Below are 21,122 nucleotides of genomic sequence, written 5' to 3'. Positions count from 1 at the left end.
TTTGTTTGTTTGTCAGACTGGAGTGATGTGTAAAGAAATATGTATGTGTGATTGTTTGCCCTGTTGCCATGGGTGTTGTGTTGTGTCTGGACCAGAAGACATGTCATACCCAATAATGCATGATACATTCCCCCTTCAGCTCTATCAAGTAGCTGCTGCAGTGCAGAAATACAGAGAAAGAAAGGGAGACACAGGAAATGCAGCCCATATCTCTGCAATCCCCACATTTCTATTGTTGAATCCACCTGCATTGAGTTTGTATCACAGGAGAAAGAGCAGCTGCTGCACTTGATGCAAACGCCGACATTTCTTGGATTCACATCGATTTTTAACTTATGGACAAATCAACAAAATCTCAAATCATCCCAACATTCAAACACATCCATGCACCCAACTTACTATTCCATTATTTTTACACTTAAAATGACAGTTTAGACTAATACAGTCTTCTTAAAAAGCAAAAAGGAGCACCCTCTAACTTAATACAGCCAATAGTGCATGATTAGACAGGCAATGGACTCGTTGCAGCCGTAAACTGTACAAAACATGGACGTCCACAACGTCACCTGCAGTGGTGGACTGGGACTGAAAAACAGTACGGGACTCTGACCCCCCCCTATCTTTCTTCTTTTTTTTTTCAAAATAAACCTTTTAATTGAAAAAGCACCTATACAACACCAGACAGCAATTATTGCATGTGCAAAGTTAGAAAACACTAAAAAGTAGAGTATTATGTTATACATGGAGACCAAATCTCCATACCAATTGGTCTTCTTTAAATATACTGTTAGTGTAAAGACGGTAATTTTTGTGCTAGTTTTGAATTGTAGTCGATGCATTGTGCATATGAACATTAGGTAATAAAAGCATTGTTCACGTTCAGGCTATGAACCTTAGATGCCTGTGAGTGTCTCTCAAAGATCAAACAGAAATGATACATTTGTATCTGAGTCTGTTATTATGACTCAGATATTAACGGTGTGTGTTATTATAATTCTATGGCAATGTGTGTGTGTGTGTGTGTGTGTGTGTGTGTGTGTGTGTGTGTGTGTGTGTGTGTGTGTGTGTGTGTGTGTGTGTGTGTGTGTGTGTATGCATGACAACAGGCTGATATTAAGCAACTATAATACTAACACTTGGCACACCAGTGTGCTGTATAGTGTTCCTCTCCTCTCTCATAGGCTGCTGCAGTGGGCTGTAATCAGATCTGGCAGTCTAGATTACCACAGTCACACACACATAAACACACTGAAACATGGATGCTGTCAGGCTCTCATCTCCGGTCTTGATTATTTTTTCCCCTTCTATTGAAGTGGCATTTTCCCTCTCTTAGAAAAGGCTCTGGTTTCCAGGACTAAGTGGGGGAACTGGAGGATGAGATACTGAGTGTGCTCTCAGCCAGCCATGCTACTGTATTCCTTTAGTCACTGTCATACATCTGGCAAGGAATCACAGACATTCCCGAATAAACTCTCCTCTCAACTCATCCCCTCTACATGTTTAATATTTTCAAAGCTTTTTAGAAGATGGCTCGCTGTTTCAACTCGGCCCAGTTTTCTTTCTGTTTCTATAATGAACACTCAGCCATCATACTTCCCTGCGTAGATCTGAGTGTGTGCCAGGTAGGAGCCATCATAAATGACAGTGATCGCTACAGTCGTCCACTCCAACAGTCGGTCTCTTGAGTGGTTTTACCTAACAGACACTTGCCTTGAAAAGCAATCCACATAAGGATGGGACTGAGGGGGCTGAACAGAGAAGGCACTGTGATTGGGGAAATGAGAAAATGGAAGTATATTATTTGTCAGTCAAAGTTAAGGACAGTTTCCAAATGGGCTTGATTGAACCCGTCTTCAGATAACTTGAAATAGTGGAAAATAATGAGCGTATGCTTGTGTGTAAGGCTGTTGCTGCCCATATCCCCAGAAACTTAACCCTTTAGTACAGTTTGTGTCTCTCCTGCCCCTGATCAGGACAATGCAGGGCTGTAACTATACTCCAGCCTACCAGGTAACCCTATCAGAGACCTTCCTGCATATTTAACCAGCCTGCAGTGAAGGAACAGGCCACGACCCTGCAGGAGAGGAGCTTGCAGGCATGTGCTTTGTCAGTGTGAAGTTCAATCATTTTAAAAGGTTTAAAATTTTAAAATCATTAAAAAACCCGACCTGAACATGATATCATCAGGTGAGCTTATAATTAATTGAGCTGCTTAATGATTGGTTGCTGTGATGACACGCTATAAATATAAGAGTTTTTTGATGAGACAGTTGCAAATCAGTACACAAAAGGGACAATTCAGATCAGTGTGATGACAAAATAAATTGTCATACCCTATTTAAACAGCAGAGGATGCTTTCTACCCTTGAACTTCCTTTAATTTTCAAAGTCATTACAACTGCAGTTCTAACGTAAAAGCAATAATAGAGCTTTGTTCGCACATACATATTTCTTTTATCTTAAAGCAGTTCCCTGCCGTAACTTTTCAAACTAGTGGACATATTTGTTGTGCCTTTCAAAATAAAAGCATGGTGGTTATTAGAAATGGTTTATGACTCACTTGGATATTTACACCCTCAAAAAATAGCAATTGTGAAACATGAACATCAATCTAGCATTGTGAATTGTATTGAAATGTGTTGCTTTGCATCGTATCTTGTCGTACTCCATTGTATTAAGTAGTTTCCATGAGTCATAAATTTGCTTGTGATACAGAGTTTTGAAACCTATTAGCGACAGAAGCCATGTTGAAAAGGCTTGACTCAACCTAGTTTTGTTTGTGTTTGATGATAGATGAGACTTGTGAAGTGTTAGCCTAACCTTGAAGAGTTTGCACTGTACTTCATTTTTGTTCATTTTTTCGAGGGAGTTTCCTCACTTCCCAATCCATTTTTGAGCGTCTCCTCATTCTTGTTTTGACTGCAAGTCCTCCATCCTGTTGCCTCCTGGTCTGGCTCTGGTTATTATGAGAGTTTGTTGCTGTGGTCAAGTTAAATACAATCTGGTTTCAACACAATTTGTTTTATTTTAAAAGTCACAGGCAATTTTGGTGGTTTTTGTGCATAACTTCCTGTCCCGCTCGACCTGCTTTTGTGTGAAATTGACACGTCACAGCTCTGGCATCTGGCACAAAACTGTGACCTGCTGCAGACAGGACAAAGCCATTTTCACATAAACCATTTGATTTTTTGTTAATGACTATTCAAAGATTCGACAATCATTGCCCTTCCCTATTCTGCACCCCACTGTACTGGTACTGTATTGAATTGTATTGGCCTATGAGTTAAAATGTTGATGCACTGTAAAAATGTAACCATGGCAGGTAATTTCCCCCTTAATACCTATATAAATAACTTCTTGGTTGTGTGACCTGTTTTAACTGTCTCAGCTCTTCTCTCCAGTGTGTAACTGTAAATTTTGGAGAGCCAGATAATAACAGTTATTAACTTCAGTATTTTGCAACAAACCCTAATGTGTTTAATGTCTTTGGCAGATATTAGTATAAGATCTTATTTTGGTAAACATATTCATCACCCCAGACGAGCACTGTGTAGGTTAGCCACCTGCAAAGTGCACAAAGGGGAAATCCAGACCTTAAAAATATGAGGTGATGATGTCATAGTCTGGAATCAGGCCTATAAATAATCCAGAAGTAAAACACCAGATATTTCATTCCTCACTAAACGCCAGCAGAAGTGTTGGGAGCAGCACGTCTTTAATGTACACTTTGTGATGTGGCAACAGGTCTGTGTTTACAGTCAACGCTCTGCGGTGTTTCACTTTAACTCTCTCAGATGTGACCTCAAATATCTCATGTTTTCTTTCATCACCAGCGTTTGCTGCAAGCCTGCCGGAGGACCTCCGCTGAGTTTTGATTTTGAGGTTGAGGTGTAATGACTTGAAGAAGATATAAATGACTCAAGAAGGACTTGCTAACATCAACCATTATGACAGTGATGAATAGGGAAAACAGGATGAAATATAAAAAAAAGTGATTTGGAGCAGGAGAAGGAAACATTCATGGGTGGATGGAATGACAGGAGGAAGTAAGAAGTGAGAGAATGGAGTTGTTTGATGGATGTACAGGGCTGTGGGCTTTTGTCAGTGAGTGATGTGATAGTATGGTGTGCTGTGGTCCCTGCTGGACTGTTTTTGTTGATCTTTCCTTGTTCTTTACTGATTAATGGTTCGTATGGGTAGTGAGGCGGAGGAAAGATGTGGTCTCAACCTGGTCACTCTCCTACTGGCTCTTGCTGTGTTCTCTCTCTGTGCCTCATTCTCTTTCGCTTCCTTCTTTATTTCTCTTCTCTTACCGTCTGCCTCTTCTGTCTTCTCTTCCTTTTATCTCTTTGGATTATCCCCTTGGCTGACCAGTAATGACCGACTTCTCTGTGAAACCCTTTCAAGTAATGATTATTTCAACAAGTCTTGATATGACCTTATCTGAACTGGACTGACCATGGTCACCACTGTCAGCCCTTACGGTTTGCTCAAGGGTTCCCAGGACGCTGTGGTTTGGGATGCAGTATTAGTAGCAAGGCGTTGAGGCCCCCCAGAACAAACATGGCACGGTCCAAAATAAAGCCCCCGCGAGCTCTTCAGAGACCATGTGGAAAAGTCATAAAGTGGAGTTATAGGGGTCAGAGTGGGGATGAGACATTTAATGGTTTACACAGGAGACAAGGTAAATATGTGTATACACTCAGCTACACGTGTGTATACAAATTAAACACGCACACAAGTGTATGTGTGACTGCATGTAACTCTTATTCATGTGTTGGGATTTATCCTGCGTGAAGGTCTTTGGGAAGTGTGTGGGTGTTCAGGCTCCTTGCATTTTTTTCTGTTTTTTGCACATTTTGAAATTAAACAAACGCAAAAGCAACGAGGGGCTCTGCTTGGTTTGCTGTCAGTCAGCAGCTGGTTAACCAGTCCACAGTGAGGTGCTGATAGGAAAAGCCTGAAACAATACTCTCCTTTCTTTTCCTCCTGACCTTCGCTCTCCTCAGGGTCAGACTGCTTTGCATGAACCACTTGACCGCTAATTTCATGTACATATCAAGTACACACACACACATACACACACATAGAGAAAAACTCTCATTGAAACATGCAGACAAAAGACCCATCTTAGTAAATTGTTGCTGTCGCATTGATGGGTGGATCTGGACATGCACAAACACAATAAGGTCCTGAGACTTTCTTTTCACTCCTCTTTTTGGGAACAGCATTTTTATTTTTCTACTTTTGATCACAAATGAAACGATGTCTATGAAGCTCTGCCTTTCAGCTTTTATTGGATTGTAAATGGACAGCGCCTTTTAAGCTGAGAGATTTACACAAATGGGGACGCAATGGATGAAAACTGCTGACTCTGCACAAGCTTTGTAGTTTTCTAAGCAAAACATTTCTACTTTAAAAAACAAGTGAAACTGGATGGGCATGAAGTGATTTTAGTTTATGAGATAAAGATTGATTAATACCTGCTGGCAGAGGACCACACAAATACAATTAAAGAGAATCTACGGAGTCATACCAGGGCACAGATTTAGAAATGTGCTGGACCCTTTTATGGTTGTCTCTTACTCTTCTAATGTTACTTACTCTAATGTGTGACTGTGATGTTTCTACAACATGTGTAGGGGGACTTTAGCTTAATCCAAGCTCCTGTAGTTCACATGCCAAAGACAAGACACTGAACTCTAAGTTGCGCTTGGTGGCTCATCGGAGTGGGAAAAAAAAACGATTCACATATGTATCATGTTTTTTTTTTCTTTCTTTTTTTTTAACAATATTAAAATTGGGGTTCTTTGTAAAAAAACAAACAAACATTTTTTTCAAATTTAAGGCCTGAACCACACGTATATGGATATATTCCTAAACGCACATTTTTCTGTCCAATTGGGCCTCTCAACCACACAAACACAGCAATTTCACCCACATAAACAGAGATTTTTAAAAACGGATAAAAAAGTGAAGAAATAAAAAAATATCTGGTTGAGTGGATCCATGTAGCGGTGTTAAACGGAGCTGGTGTTGACGCAACAACGTCAAGCCCCTAGCAACAAGTCACTGTTGCAACGGTTGCCAATGACAAGAAAGATGGACAACATTTACCACACTATTTTTCTGTTCTTTGCACTGTTTGCCCTCATTACAGATCTACAAATGAATGTAATTTTGTTGCATCGAAGCCACTCCACACATTTTCCTGGCCCTTTTGCTTTTATAATCTAATGTTACACAAAGTAACAAGTCCACATCATCGTCCGTCCACACGAACGACTCAATTTTATTTGTTTTCTTCGCCATCTTCTTACTCCGTCTCCTCAAAACATCCGCGTCGACTGCTTCTTTATCCTGTGTTTCACTGCGCATGCTCATAACTTTCTTCTTCTGTGGTTTTCACATTTTGCTAACCTGCCACTTATCGGCCAGGCATGGCATTGCAGGCTTCAGAGGGGATCGTTTTCAGTTTGGCCTCTTCGTATGTACCGAGATATTTCTGTGGTATGGACGGAGATTTTTTTTTAAACAAGGACAAAGATACCCGATCAAAAAAATATCCATATACATGTGGTTCAGGCCTAAATCCTTCAGTTTAGTCTTTGTTTATAAACTGGATTGGAAAAAAGTTGCCTCTCTCCAGCAGAGGGTAAACTGTTTCTCTGTGACTCACGTGATGTGCGTCTCTTTTGGGAAAAACAAATATAGTCTGTCATCATCATTCAACTTTTTTACATGGTCTGGTGTAAAAAAAGGAAACTGAAAATTGCAAAAATCTGAAATATCGAAGAATCGCAATTCAAACCAACTCGACATCCCAATTACGTTACAGAAACGAGTTGCGAGAACAGCGTATCATCCCGGCCCTAGTGGCTCACCAAGCAGTGTTAGGTGGTATGAGTGGGTAAATATGATGTAGAATAAAAGTTCTCTGAGTGGTCAGAAGACAGTGGTCTTAAACTTATTGACTGTCAACTTAAATTCATATATCATTGAGGAGGAAAGCAAAGAGCTCTGTAATATTTTATTGAAGTTTTTTTTTAATAGGAAATATTCTGCAAAAACTCATAAATAAGATTTCAAAAACAAAACGTTGTGTGAGACTTAATATGAGCCACAGGCAACTGGCTCATTCAGATGAAAAGATAATCTAATTTGAAGATACTAGTATAAAAAATGACGCTGATTTGCATGAATTTAGTAGGAAAAATCTTCCAAAGAGTAATGAAAAACTCAGTTTACTTTCTTGGATTGACACCTTATTGTTCTTTGGGAATACTGGATAAGATTTCTTTTTTTTTTCTGCTATGAACAAGACATAAACACCATTTTGAAATTCAGCCTTTTTTGTGCTTAATTTGTTCTGCCATTTAAATTTGCAAAAACTGCAATTTGTCGGATTTCAAGTTTGACTGAAAAGTTTTAGCAAGACCCACTAGACTTTAGCGACGTGTCGTGGTCTGAGGCAGTGAGTGATGGATTTCCATCGATTGAAATGAACGTGTTAGTAGACATCCGGTTTGTAGATCTTTCACTTTGATTTTAAAACCTGAGGATTAGGAAAAAAAGCACACAAAGGACAAAAAACTGTTTCACATGTTGTCTGAGAAGAAATCAGGATGATACCAGACATCTACTGTACACTGCACACCACATGTTTGCCATAGTGACTGTTCAGTGTGGTTTGACAGGAAATGGATCCCCTGGAAACAGGATGTAGCAACTGGCGTGTGGTGCTGGAAATGATCAGGAAAAATAATCAAAGAAGGAGCAAGTGTTAATGAGGGGGAACGCCTGTAGCGTCTCTTCCTTTATATGTGCTTGTGTGTTATGTATCTTGTGTGTGTGTGTGTGTGTGTGTCCATCTCTGCCTGAGGAGGTAATGATGATGGATGGAGTAGCAGAGAGAGATTGAGGCAGCTGTGCGCAGTGAGGGTTAGTTTGATGGTGCTCGGGGTGAGTCCCCTACATTTTCTCCCATATATCCATTCTTTGGTAGAATACCAAAAGCATGGCATGATTGGCTTTCATGCTTTGGCAGAAAACATTCATTCACTGTGTCCACAAAGATCCTTTTGTTGGAGAATCCTGGGAGTTCTGTGCAAGTGCGTGTGTTCGTCCTTGTCTTTCACCTCTTTTTTTTTCTACATCTGTGCTTTCCCATGTTCCCTTTGTAGCCTGTGGGCAGACAGCTGTGTTGCTGTGGTTTCATCCGCAGATGTCAGAGTCTACAATGGGACTTTGCCCCCATCTCCACCTTGCAGTCCCTGCTGTGAGGCAGTTTACATCCGCTTATTATCCCAGTCAAGCCTAAGGTGATCCAAACATTATGTGATTCTTGATCGGAGCTCTGACTGTTTCGTTTTCCCTTTGATGACACACACCTCAAATGACAACCAGCCTAAGACTCGAGTCAGGGGGATGTCCCTCATTTCCGCACTGATCTGCCACGGTGTCGTCATGTCTGGCGTAGCTGGCTCAGGTGGGGGGAATCTATGGTGTGTGTGCGTGTAAATGAGACAACCCTGAATCAGCACAGGGTCATTGGAGAGCTTGTCCCTGGTTCATAGTTTCACTCTTGACTGCTTCATTCTTCCGTTTGACAGCTTCCTCCTCTTCCACCTGTGCACACATTCACATATGCTCACACCCATGTTCATGAATGTGCTCAGGAGGTGAAAAAAGCGCTTCTGACCTCAGGCTGCCTAACCTCACAAACCCTTGCAGTTACCTTTTAGTTTAGTTCCTATTGCCTCATCACGGCTCTGTGGATCATTTGACTTCTCACACATCTGAATGAGTTTAAGACACTCATTGCCAGGTAAATCCTGTAAACATATGAATTTAATAAGAAGAAGCCACCATTTTTAAAGTCACTCTCAGACAGTAAGTCAGACATCCCTCCAAATCATATGGGAAAGTTTTGGTTCCTCTTTGATGCATATAATTATATGAAAAAAAGATATACGTTGAATTATCATACTCGATATGTGAGAGTCTCTGGTGGCCAAGCATCATTTTGCAATCAAATAGTATCACACCTTCCAGTGATACGATCCAGACTTGGCTACATTAACGGAAAGACAAACATAAATTAGCTGAATATTATTTCATAAATTTAGATGATTCATTTCACAGACCAGGCCCTCAAATAAATTAGGTCTAATGGCTGCCTTTTGCTCTATTTATTCAAGCTGGCTGGAGGACATACAGTCGGAGAAAGGAAACACTCACACAGCTGTGTGATGTGCACAGACTCTCTCTTTGGGTTTAAAATGCTTTATGATGGAGTCGTCTGCTAAAGTGACACCCAAACTTCTCCTTTAAATGAAAACACGCTTAAAAAAAACAAGCAAGAAAAAAATTTAAGTGGGGTTGTTGGTGTTTGCGCTGTTGATGTGTAAATGAGAGCGCTCCTGCAGGAGACTATAGCAGGTGTGTCTCACTGTAACTTTGACTCAGCTCACACCCAGCTGGATGAGTGAGACTCCAACTGTTAATGTGTGAGTGTGGAAGTGTTTCAGTTGGCCTCTGCTGTGGTCTCCCAGTCACCTCTGGTTCTGCTGTTTGACTGTGGTCTTCTCGTATAGTCCCTGTGTTGTTTATTGCGGCCCCGAGCCGACGCTGGGCCTGATACCTTTGCACGTCCGCCTGCCAGAAAAACTTTTATGATGAAATGTGAGGCAGGAAAAAGGGAGGCGAGGACAAACAGAGGAGCTGTTTTCTTTAAGCCTCTGTTTAACTTTGCTAACCAGTGTCCAGAATCCACATTTGGCTGTCATTGCAAGCAAAGGATAGGAAATCAAGGAGTGTGAATGTGTGTTTGTGCACATGCATGGCCACACATGTGTGCACGTAGAAAACTCTTGCATGCAGCCTTTGGATTGGTTATTATTGTGAATGTATTTGTTAAGAATACCAAAGAATTATTAGTTTTGCAACCACAGAAACTTGAAAACACGTCAAGGTCATTTTTTAAATCATATGGTGTTGAGTGACATGCTGGAAAGCTTAAGTGGAGTCTGGGGGGGAAGATTTGGTGATAAAAATGTGTTTGTAATTCATCTAATCAAAGGAACTCCTCGGTGCAATCTCAGATGACCCCTTCGGATTTGAGCTGGGCTGGACTGAACATTTGTGGGCCCCTCTACTTCATTCCTTCACCTGTCACTTTATTTCTCTTCTCTCAGACTGCTCGCAACAAAGGAATACAAAAAAACCTTTGTGATAATAAAACAGATTGAAAGTCAAAATGAGTACCTGAGTTGTCTTCCAGAAAATGTAGGCGTTTCTCTCTGCTTTGGAAATCATGGTTCTCACATGGAAATCCACACAGAAATTCACAAATCTACAGAGTCATAGCTGGGAAGTGTGGGCCTGTCCCAAAGACAACCTGGCTTCATGACAGGAGGGTTTTCTCCCACAGACATGTCACTTTGTTTCACTGCAGGGCCCTCACCTTTTTACGGCAAAGGGAAAACTCCTGTAGAGTCTGGAGCATGGCTAGAGGGATGGAGTGTTGAAAGAAAGATATTAGCCGCAGGGTGAGGGAGAGGAGCTGCTGGACGATGACATAGAGGAGAGCGGCACTGGTGGGAAGGGAAAATTGGAAAGGAAATTGAAGGAGAAGCAAGAGGTTAATCACCCTGACTTGTTAGCTGTCCGTCATCTCAGCATGTGTGCCTGCTGATAAAGTCATACAGCATTTCCTGTAAGGGAGCGGTTGATGGAGTAGTGGTTTTCAGAGGAGGAGCAGAGGGTCGTGGTACTAAAGTATAGAATAGGTTAAGAATCCACAACACCTGCATCCACCTTATTTTAGTTTTTCCTCTTCTCTCCCCCTCCTCCCACCCTTTCATCCCTCTTTTTCACCTGATCCGTCTGTCACTCTCTCCTTGTTTTGCATGTTCACTGTCTGGCAGCACTGAGTGCTTTAAGAGGGTATTAGCAGGGCATCTGTACCCTACTATCACAGCTTAGTGGGGCAGTGCAGGTGAGACAGCAGGGATTTCCTGTAAGGCCCCTTCACTACATTCTTGCTAAATTGCTCCTTGCCAGGTGGGGTTGGGGTGTGTGTGTGTGCTTCTTTCTCCCTCTTTTAATACGTCGAATACACACAGATGCTAATGCACACGCACATGCACTCACGTTGCAGCAAATGGGCACCAGCACAGGATGATGTGCATTAACATACTGTACTTTCAAAGGATTAGTGGTGTCACCAGTGTGTGTGTGTGTGTGTGTGTGTGTGTGTGTGTGTGTGTGTGTGTGTGTGTGTGTGTGTGTGTGTGTGTGTGTGTGTGTGTGTGTGTGTGTGTGTGTGTGTGTGTGTGTGTGTGTGTGTGTATGCACCAGGGAGGACAGAGCAGGCCTCAGTATTAGACTCTGGTGTCCTGCCAGTAGAGCAATATGAGATAAATACTTCACCATCTTACACCGGGGGGTCCTGGCCAGTTCCTAATGCTGCTGCTGGAGAGGATTGCTCTGTCCGTCCCTGGCTTTAACAATGCGCTATCGTTTCACACACACACAGCTTTTAAAAACATATTTGCAGCCTAGTTTAAAACAAAATATACACACACACACACACACACACACACACACACACACATTTATATATATATATATATATATATATATATATATATAAACACTTGGGTCTTCTGAATATCTCATTTCTCTATCAGCACACACTGTGGGGCGATTTTCTTCTAACTTAGGGGTTTTGAAAATAATTAGATCAAGAGTTTGCCCAATCAGGAGTGGAGCTCATGTGACTGACATGGCTGACACCCTCCAGCTGTTAATGAGGACGTTCAAAGCCCATGTCATGAGTCAGCAATGTAGTTCTGACAACGAACAGCTTCATTACTCTGTATCAGGAACAGATGGATGATGTCATAGAGACTACATTCCTGTACAATGCAGTCTATAGTCTGAATGCACCTCGAAATTGTGATGTTGTTGATCTAAAGAAGTCAAAGGGAAAACGCTCCCTCTGCTGCTTGCAAAAAGGTGCTGCAACTCCTTTTACATCTCACCGATTTGAGCTGATTGAGTATGTGTGTAGATCTTAGATCTGATGTTCTGTTCCATTCCTGATGCCAAATTATTGTGCACCTTTTATTTTTATAAGTTCATCACAGCTTTTTTTTAATCCATATTACCCAAAGAAAGTACATTTTTAAATAATATGAATAACTAAGTGATCATCCTCGAACTCCGTCACTTTAAGTAAAGCAAAGTGCTAGTACTTTGAAGGAATGCTCATGAACATAATTTGTGGAAATGTCCTTGATTAACATTCACAAATTCTTCACCCCTTGTGAAATAGTTTAGACATGAGATGGATAAAACAACAGAACCAGAGCTCTTCGTGTTTTCACGCAACCACCTCTGTGTCAAAGTAACGCTTGTTAAACCGCCTGTTGACGAGGCCTCCCTCCCCGCTTCCCTTTATCTGCAGTCTGTATTTGTCTCCCAAACTACATAAAACCCTTAGACTCACATGAAAATTAAGTTCAAATGGGTTCACTCATGGCACAAAAAGTTCTGGAAATGTAATCAGGTGTTGAAAAGCAACAGAGGAGCAGAAAGTCTGTTAATGACAGGCAGCTGTGAGTCTGTGTGTTTGTGTGTATGTGATTGTAGGCGTTGAAGCAGAAAACTGTTACATGTCCAATAAGAAACTGTGGAGTAAGCTGGGATCTCACTCATCTCATTGCTCACATCCAGAAACAAAAAAAGGATTTTAATGTGAGTGAGCAGTGTGTGAGTGGTGTGATCTATGGCAGCGCTGACCCGATCACACAGCACTCTTAATAACAGCGAATGGGACAGGCTCCAGGCTAAAACTCCCTCTGTCACCCTTTCACTGGATCAGTCCAGAGCTGAACTTTCGCTGCTTCCAAATGTCACAAAGTAAATAGGATGAGAAATGTCAGTTCTAACGTTGAAAAATAACATGCACCTGACTGAGAGGAGAAACAAAAACGACTTGGTGTGAGCTTTTTTAAGTGCTCTTGATTTTCTGTCTCTTTGTTTTTCACATCATCTGGTTTTTGAGATCCTGAGCTGACTGCTTGTCCCCCTCTCTTTCTACACGTCAGTTGATATAAGAATGAGTTTTACAGCAGCCCCCTTAAGATCAATGACTCACCTAATGTTGTTCTGGGTCTTTGTTATTCCATCTAGTTCTGCCTCACGTCTTATCTGCTTATCTGTGCTATAAATGATTGTCCTGGTTTCTTCTAGGTAGATGCTCTGCGGGTGCGTCTGGAGGAGAAGGAGCAGTTTCTGACCAAGAAGACCAAACAGCTTCAGGACTTGACTGATGAAAAGAGCACACTTACAGGAGAGATCAGAGACATGAAGGACATGCTGGACGTCAAGGAGAGGAAGGTCAATGTCCTGCAGAAGAAGGTAAGAGAGTCTAGCCAGTTTAAGCATCAGTAAGTGGTATGTGTGATTTTTTAAAGTGGTCTGCATGCTGCAGTGACCTCACCACTTTGATTGGACTTTGCAAATCTCTTGAACTCTTTAATGCAGTTTGCTTTCTTTCAGCCATTTATTTTGGTTAACATTCCTGTGAGCAGTTTTTATAAAGCTGCTGAACAGATTGAAATTGATACTGATACCTCTCTTTGACTATGACTATTTCTACCATGTATTTTCTAATGCCTGACAATGAGTGTGAAAGTGTTTGAACATTGGATTACTGAATATAAGTAGGATCTTACAGTTTATTATTGGTACACCACTTTGAGTTAATTTTCACTAAGATGGATTTGACAAAAGCAACATCTTACCTTCACGAGCAGCATATTTGTTCTTCATCATTATACATTTTTCTAAATTTCTCTCTCTCTCTCTCTCTCTCTCTCTCTCTCTCTCTCTCTCTCACACACACACACACACACACACACACACCTGCGTGACATGTCTCAAAGGCCTTAATGACTTTACATGGTTAACCATTCAGACAGGGTCTCTGGCCACCTGTGGTGTTCATGTGGGTAATTCCTCCAAAGACCAATTACACACCCATAAAGGTCTCCTCTGAACCTCCTTGTTTCCTCTCATGTCCTCAAATTAGATCTCCCACTCTCCCCTCACACACTCCCCCTCACTGAGTTTAATGAGAGAGGGCTCCAAAGGTCACATGCAGTGCCATCACTATGTGTCGGTGTGTGTGGAAATTTGTTCAAATGCATTATTATGTTTGTGGGATCGCCATGTGTTTCTGTGCAACAAGTGTAGGGATGACCTTTGTGTGCACCGTGTGCCGTTCTCCTTTGGGTTCCACCTGCAGCGCTGTGTGAGCCAATTAAAAAGCTTTATTCTTCAGCTGATGAATGGGCCTGTCTCTCTGCTTATTTACATTTCATTTATATTTGATTTGAGCTTTTACTTTACTTCATGGCCAAACATGTGTTATTGTTTAGGCTTCCAGCTCCAACTGAAGACATGATGTTTTGAGTTTTAGGTATTCTGTAATATACGTGTGTTTTTAATAATATCTGCAGACAGCCCGCTTCTCTACAACCTCATGTTTTCTTTATCCCAGTTTTTCCTTTCTAGGTCATCTCCTTGACACAAACTTTTCTCTTAACTGTAAGAGCAGTCGTCCTCATTTTTAATGCAATAGTTTATTTTTAAAATCCAGAACTGGTAGAGCACAACTTGTGAAATATGAAGTAACAGCTATGCAAGGCTCGCCATAAATGGGCAGTTTAAGTTCATGTACAGCATAATGGCACTGTTTTTATGAAATACATGAAAAAACCACAATTTAAGGGATAATGTATGGTTAGCAGGTGGTTATGGGAAATAAAACCCCAATAAGATGTGACAAGTGGATTTACCCATTTTTCCCATAACCACCTGCAAAACATACACTATACCCCTTATTACCTAGCTACTAACTAAAGATGCAAACATGTTGGCAAAAAACATTGATGAAATTTTATTGGTGTAAAATGATGTTTACAGTTTTTGAAATACAGTCCCAGTTATTCCACAGCGCTCAACGTTCAGAGTCTCGTTGTTATGGATTCTAATCTGCATGTTGTGGTCAAGTTAACATCAAACTGTCCTCATTCAGCTTTTCTCTGAGCTTTGGGGTCGATGCACCTTTGAAAACAAATGAGGCAAATGTCACAACTTTTGACACTGCTGCTATAACCACCACTCATGGTTGAAGTGTCAGTGTAGTGACAGGGAACCTCACCTGCTCCACTGCTATCGCTTGGAGGAGTGGACAGGATCTTGTATGAAAATATCCATGTTTTCCAGGCTGCTGCATTAGCATCCGAAATTAAATCAACCAAATCAATCAGCTGCACTGTTTACTAGCATGATGCTAACAGAAGCTACAGCCTGTGGTGTCAACAAGCAGACGCCAAATGTACTGAAACTCATTTCTGCCGACTAATTTGACATGACTTGATCAGTTTACCTCTGTTTTTGCTGAAGTTAGTGAAAGTAAGTAACTGTCACCACGAGATTTTGACCTACTAGAATTAGGGATTTTCTATACCACTTTTTTCAGAGCGATACCAGTATGAGTTTTCCCTCTTGAGTACTTACTGATACCGAGTATCAATACTAGGGCTGGGTATTGCTAAGAACCTCAAGATTTGATTTGATTTTCGATTCTGTAGTTTGAAATTTGATTAGATATCAATTTGATTCGATATTGATTTAAATGCGTCAATTACCAATTTTCATGCCCTATGTGAGCATATGTGATTTGTCACCTCCCTGTTTGGAGCAATAAAACAACCCAAACATCAGACTTTAAAGCTGAAGGATCTGGCTTTATGCTGCTGCTGCTGCTGCTGCTGCTGCTACTTTGGCTGCCATTGTTTTGTTTTTTGGTCTCTTCCACACAACGGGAACAACACGCACACTCCCCCCATTTGCCAGGAGATTAATCGATTCAGAGGATTTGCTGAATCGATAATGAATTGGGCGAGGCAATATTTCGATGCATCGATTCATTGATATTTTTGTGACAGATCATTTTGATTGAAGACAGCACAGCCACTCTGCCATTTAGTCCAAAAAACACAAAAACAACTCTTTGAATTTACTTAAAAAAAAATAAATAAATAACAAAAGTGCAATATGAAACTAACAACTGTAATAGTTTTTTTTAATTTATTACAATAAACTAACAAAAGTGCAAAATAAAACACTTAAGCTGTTAACTCTCCCTGGTCCATTCATGTTTGAATAATCTTTGCAGTGGTGTCAAACTGCAGTAATGTAAAGGCAACTACTTGCAAGGCAGACTTGCTTGATGTAAGATATTTTTGCCTTGCGTATCGGCTTCTGGTATTGGCACCCTTTGCGAGTACCAATACCTTGAAAAGGGCTGGTATTGGCGAGGTACCCGATACTGATACCAGTACTTGCCCATCCCTAATTAAAATCAAACTTCTAACACTGTTGTAAGCTTAGTAAGAAAGTCAGGTTATAATTTTAACTTTAAAAAAAATCAGCAGGTGTTACATTCCACAAGTTTTACTGTTTGACCACTTTGACCATGATCTGTTGCCTATTTCCTTCTTTGAAACAGTCCCCAGGGGCCTAATCTGGATGGGTAGTGTCTGAAGAGACGGCCAGGAATGGAGCAGAACGCTAAAACCGAAAACCTTTGTGTTTTTGGTTCTTTTTAAGTAACTGCTGTCTCATGAAATACAGAATGCTGTTAGGATGGAGGTTTTACACTAAGACTGAAGCCTTCTGAAGGCAGAAAAAAAAAATAATAAAAAAACAGCTTATAAAACAACCCATAAACACTTGACTTATCATTTCACAGATGTTTGTATAAGCAGAGTTTTTTTATTTTGTGACTTAATGAAATAAAACTCATACTACTGTGACACCAGGGCTTGTAAGGTGGGATTCAGAACGCCAAGAGTTTATTTCTTTTAGTTTTTACACCTCTGCTCAGGGGTACTATAACTTATCAATCTGTACTAAAGGAGAAAGACAGGGATGTGTCTTTGAAACATGACTTATTTCTCTCCAGGAGTCATTCAGTTATTTCACTCTAGTCATAGAAGAAATTTATCCCCACGGTGCTTGTTTGAAGTCTAACCAGGACAGGATGAAACTCTTCCTGATATTTCCTTTACTGAATTTCAAGGGAGCATTTCCCTACTTTTTTTTTGATATGACTAAATATTCTGGATACAGAATCAAAAAGACGGGTCAAGCAAAGGGCAAATGGCGGTCAGTGGAAATGCTTGTGAAAGTCGTGCAAAATGTTACAAACTGAAAAGCTGGTGAGTGAGACGCTGGCCTCCTCATAAAATTATCAGCTCTGAGTGAGTCACCTAAACACAGCTCATATGCCTATTAATCTCCTGTATATATTCCCAGATGATGAAAAGAGTCAATATCTGTAGCACACACACACACACACACACACACACACACACACACACACACACACACACACACACACACACACACACACACACACACACACACACACACACACACATGTCATCCTCCTGGACAGCTTTGAGTTTTAAGAGGAAGCATCTGTGTTATTAAAACGAGCTTTCTATCTTCACTACAAACAGATCCAATTCCCAGCCACCCGTAGTGATGCTGATGATGACACACGCTGATGACAGGTCAGCTGGTGTGTCATGATAGTTTTCTGCCTTCAGGTTGTGTCGACGTGTGTGTATCTGTGTGTGTGTGTCTGTGTGTGTCCAAACTTGCTCTCATAAGGAATCAACATCTGGAGAACTAAGAGCAAAAACAGTCTGGATATTTATGCGGCTGTAATATAAAATGGAAAAAGATTATGTTGTAAAAGAATTGAGATGTAAAAAACAAGAAGTCTGTTAGTCCTATCAAACTGTAGTTTTACATTATTTGCATATAAATCCTTCTTCTCTCACCCAAGCAATGTTGTTTTGGTCAGTTTGAGCAGCTCTGTTTCTCTGTTGTTTGTATCTAATTTGAAAGTTTTTTTTCAGGCCTTTTTTTTGCCTTGATTTAGGGAGGACAGGTGAGTGAAAAGAGGAGGAAGAAGGGTGAGGGTGGGGAGGGACGTGTGAAAGAGGCTGCAGGTTGGATTTGAACCCTGGCAAACTGCTCAAGGGCTGACCTCAAAGGGTGTGATCTAAACCAATGCCCTCACCTTTTTATTTTTTAAGTATAAAACTGAAATTAAACTTTCAACATGAATGACATTCATAAGTTTATCAAAAATCATAAAGACATAAATTCACAATTTTCCTCTTCTAACTTCCCTGCCAGACTTACTTGCAGATTTCCAAACTGAGGTTTACCCAACGTGATTGAATTTTCAATGGACCATCTTTTGGTTACACTTGAAATGTAGAAAAATTACACTGATGAGTTTAGTAGACAGTTGGATATAAAAATCTAAATCCAACCAATAAAAATCAGTTCAGTGTTGTAAGTAGACTATAAAATTGGCCCCAAATACTCTGACTTATTTCCAGTTTGGGAAAGAAGAAGTTTTAGTGAAATTTGGCTACACAGTGGTTCCCTGATCAAAGAGGAACACCTTGGCTGTGATGATCTAGAACGGGGGTCTGCAACCTGTAGCTCTGGAGCCTCATGCGGCTCTTCAAATCCTTTAAAGTGGGTCCTTGTAGCTTTAAAAAATATTATTGAAATAAGAATTCTTTAAAATTTTGTTAAAAACATTGACAAAAAACTTTGCATTAACATTTGGTTAAATTAAATATGCATCACCTCTTGCAATTAAGCTTTCAATTTTTTTTAGTTTTTAATTTGTTTTTACTTTTTAATTTCATTTTTTGACTTTTTACCAAATTAAGAGAAGTCATCAAAAAATTTTGCATTTTTTTGCAATTTTTTTAAATTTTAAAATGTATTGATTTTCTGCAAACTTTTCTAAAATATTGAAATTCTTTTTTATCAAAAACTAAAATTGGCAAACCTTTGAAATTTATAAATTTTGGGAATTTTTCACATTTTTTTTTTTAAATTTGATATTTGGAAACTTGCAAACTTTTGAAATTTCAATTTTTTTGAAAAATTGTGTAAGCTATAAAAATGTCCTGAATTTTGCAAATGTATACAAAAATAAACTAAGACATCAAATGCACAATTCTATGAACACAAAAAAACTCTCATTTGGATAATTTTTCACTTGGTTTGGTCCAAACACTGAGTTTAAGTGTTTTGAAGGAGTATTGTAAACTTTGGGAGGGCATTGAGATAAGCAACCAGGTGTGCCCAAATGCAGTGTTATCACTTTGTCCTGAATAATTAAAACCCTATAGCTGCTTTTTTTTGGTTTACAGAGCTAGCCTGAGAGGTGGTTGTCTCTGGTGGGCTGGTGTCTGAAAAAAGTCTGAAATAATGAGGGAAGAACTACCCTGCTCGCTGCTGATGCTAACCTTTCTTTGCATGAATCCAAGCTGACAGCATTCAATATGATATAGCAAACAGAAGGGCAGCTGTGATCAAAATATACCTCTCTTTCTGATTCATCAGTTTTTCTACATGGAAAGGTCACTTTTTCCAGACTTCAACAGAGACTCTGTGACAAACCAAGCCTTTGAAAAGTAAACAGAGTCAGATTCAACTTTTTAAAAAGTTTTAGTGTATGGAAAAAGAAGTGTTTTGACTTCTTTCAGTGATTTTCAACTCTAAAAATCTAGAAATGCTTGATGGGGTTGCACATATTACTCTCTGGTGTCTTATTTCTGTAAACCAGCTGTAATTTCCTCTAGGCCTCTCTATGAAGAGTCAACTTGACTTGTAGCATGGTACCATGAAGTCGTGTCTGTAGTTTGATTAGTTTATTGTGATTGTTAGAGGCTGGATTTAACTTAAAATAATGAGGATCTTTTTAAAGGAAAAAAATAAAACACATGTGATAGTGTGGTGCAGATATTTTCAGTCTTACGTATCACAACACAGAACAGTCCTTGCTGTGTTTGAGCCCTCGGTCTATGAGACCGTGACCAATGCATAATGATGCATTTACTTATTTATTTTTTCATTTTGGGTTTCTGTGTTTTTTTTCTTTCACTCGGGGGGTGAGGGGCGTGGGAGGTAGACACGCAGAGCCGGTTGTGGTGCGGTTTTGGCATACATGTGTTATTCATGTTCAAACATTGTGGTTGTCTCAATCCATATTCATGCTTTGAAAAAAGGGCTGGCTGTGTGCATAGAAGTATAGTATCCCCTATCAGGTTCCCTTCCTATAGCAACCACAGGCGGGGAGATTCAGTTACGTCCACTTGGGCTGCATTGGGCATTTGTGTGTGTGTGTACGTGTATGTGTGTGTACGTCCTGTACACAGGGGTCTCTGTTAGTTATGATAGTGTCTCACAGGTTCTTTCTCAGGGGATCCCAGCTCTGTGTCACTGCCCCCTCTGCCAGACTCTTTCAGCACTTGCTCTGGCCTGGTGTCATCGCTGGGTCTGGCCCGGTGTCATCGGCATGGCTGGGCCTTTGATTGTGGGAAAAGTAGAGCCAGAGAGTGATATAGAGATAAATCAAGATGTTCTCTGGCCCTCTACATTTCCTCTCTTTCCTTCCCCTGCTTTGATGTCCCTCTCTATGGAGCAGTTGCTCTTTAACTGTCCATTTTTCCTCATTTTAGGAGCTTTTGCTTTTGTTGAAGTACACCCTCTGTTCATGTCCCTTGTTGAATCAACAGCTGCATAGTGTCTAATGATTGTCTTCTGTTATTGTTGTATTCATTTGTAGAACTACTGTACTGCTGCAGACTCAGAGCCAACTTCTTTGTCGTTTCTCTCCCTCCTCCCACATTTTATACACCACCCTAGAAAAAAACACACAAGTGCTTAGGAGTTTGATGTAAAAAGATACTTAGGGGAAGTGTTGTGTGTTGATAGAAAGCAAAGTATTAGCCCAGCATTGGCACAGACTTTGGTGTGTGTGCGTACTGTGTATAAACAAACAGTTTTGCTGGACAATCTCAGTTTTTAAGTGCTTCCTTAAACACTAATTTTCCAGCTTAGCCAACAGAAAAAGCTAATGATGTCAAATGACGTGCCGCTCCACAGCCTGAGTCCTAAGCCTCAGAATTCATTGATTAGTGAATGAAATATAATCTCAG

The 21,122-nt window shown here is 40.4% G+C and overlaps 1 protein-coding gene across 5 annotated transcripts in view; it reads left to right on the top strand.

The window, feature by feature from the left end:
• Positions 1-21,122, top strand: part of LOC141799230 (ERC protein 2-like) — a 185,507-nt gene that overhangs the window by 27,997 nt on the left and 136,388 nt on the right. For all 5 annotated transcript variants that reach the window (XM_074681414.1, XM_074681411.1, XM_074681415.1 and 2 more), the window contains exon 8: positions 13,261-13,428. In XM_074681414.1, coding sequence (XP_074537515.1) covers positions 13,261-13,428 — 168 coding nt within the window. The remainder of the gene's footprint in view (positions 1-13,260; positions 13,429-21,122) is intronic.

The sequence above is a fragment of the Halichoeres trimaculatus genome, unplaced genomic scaffold (assembly GCF_033239565.1).
Source record: "Halichoeres trimaculatus isolate MK-OKI-2021-1 unplaced genomic scaffold, fHalTri1.1 fHalTri1_scaffold_11, whole genome shotgun sequence".
Lineage (NCBI taxonomy): Eukaryota > Metazoa > Chordata > Actinopteri > Labriformes > Labridae > Halichoeres > Halichoeres trimaculatus.
Note: the sequence above shows the minus strand (reverse complement) of the source record. Positions and strands in the feature narration are given on the sequence as shown.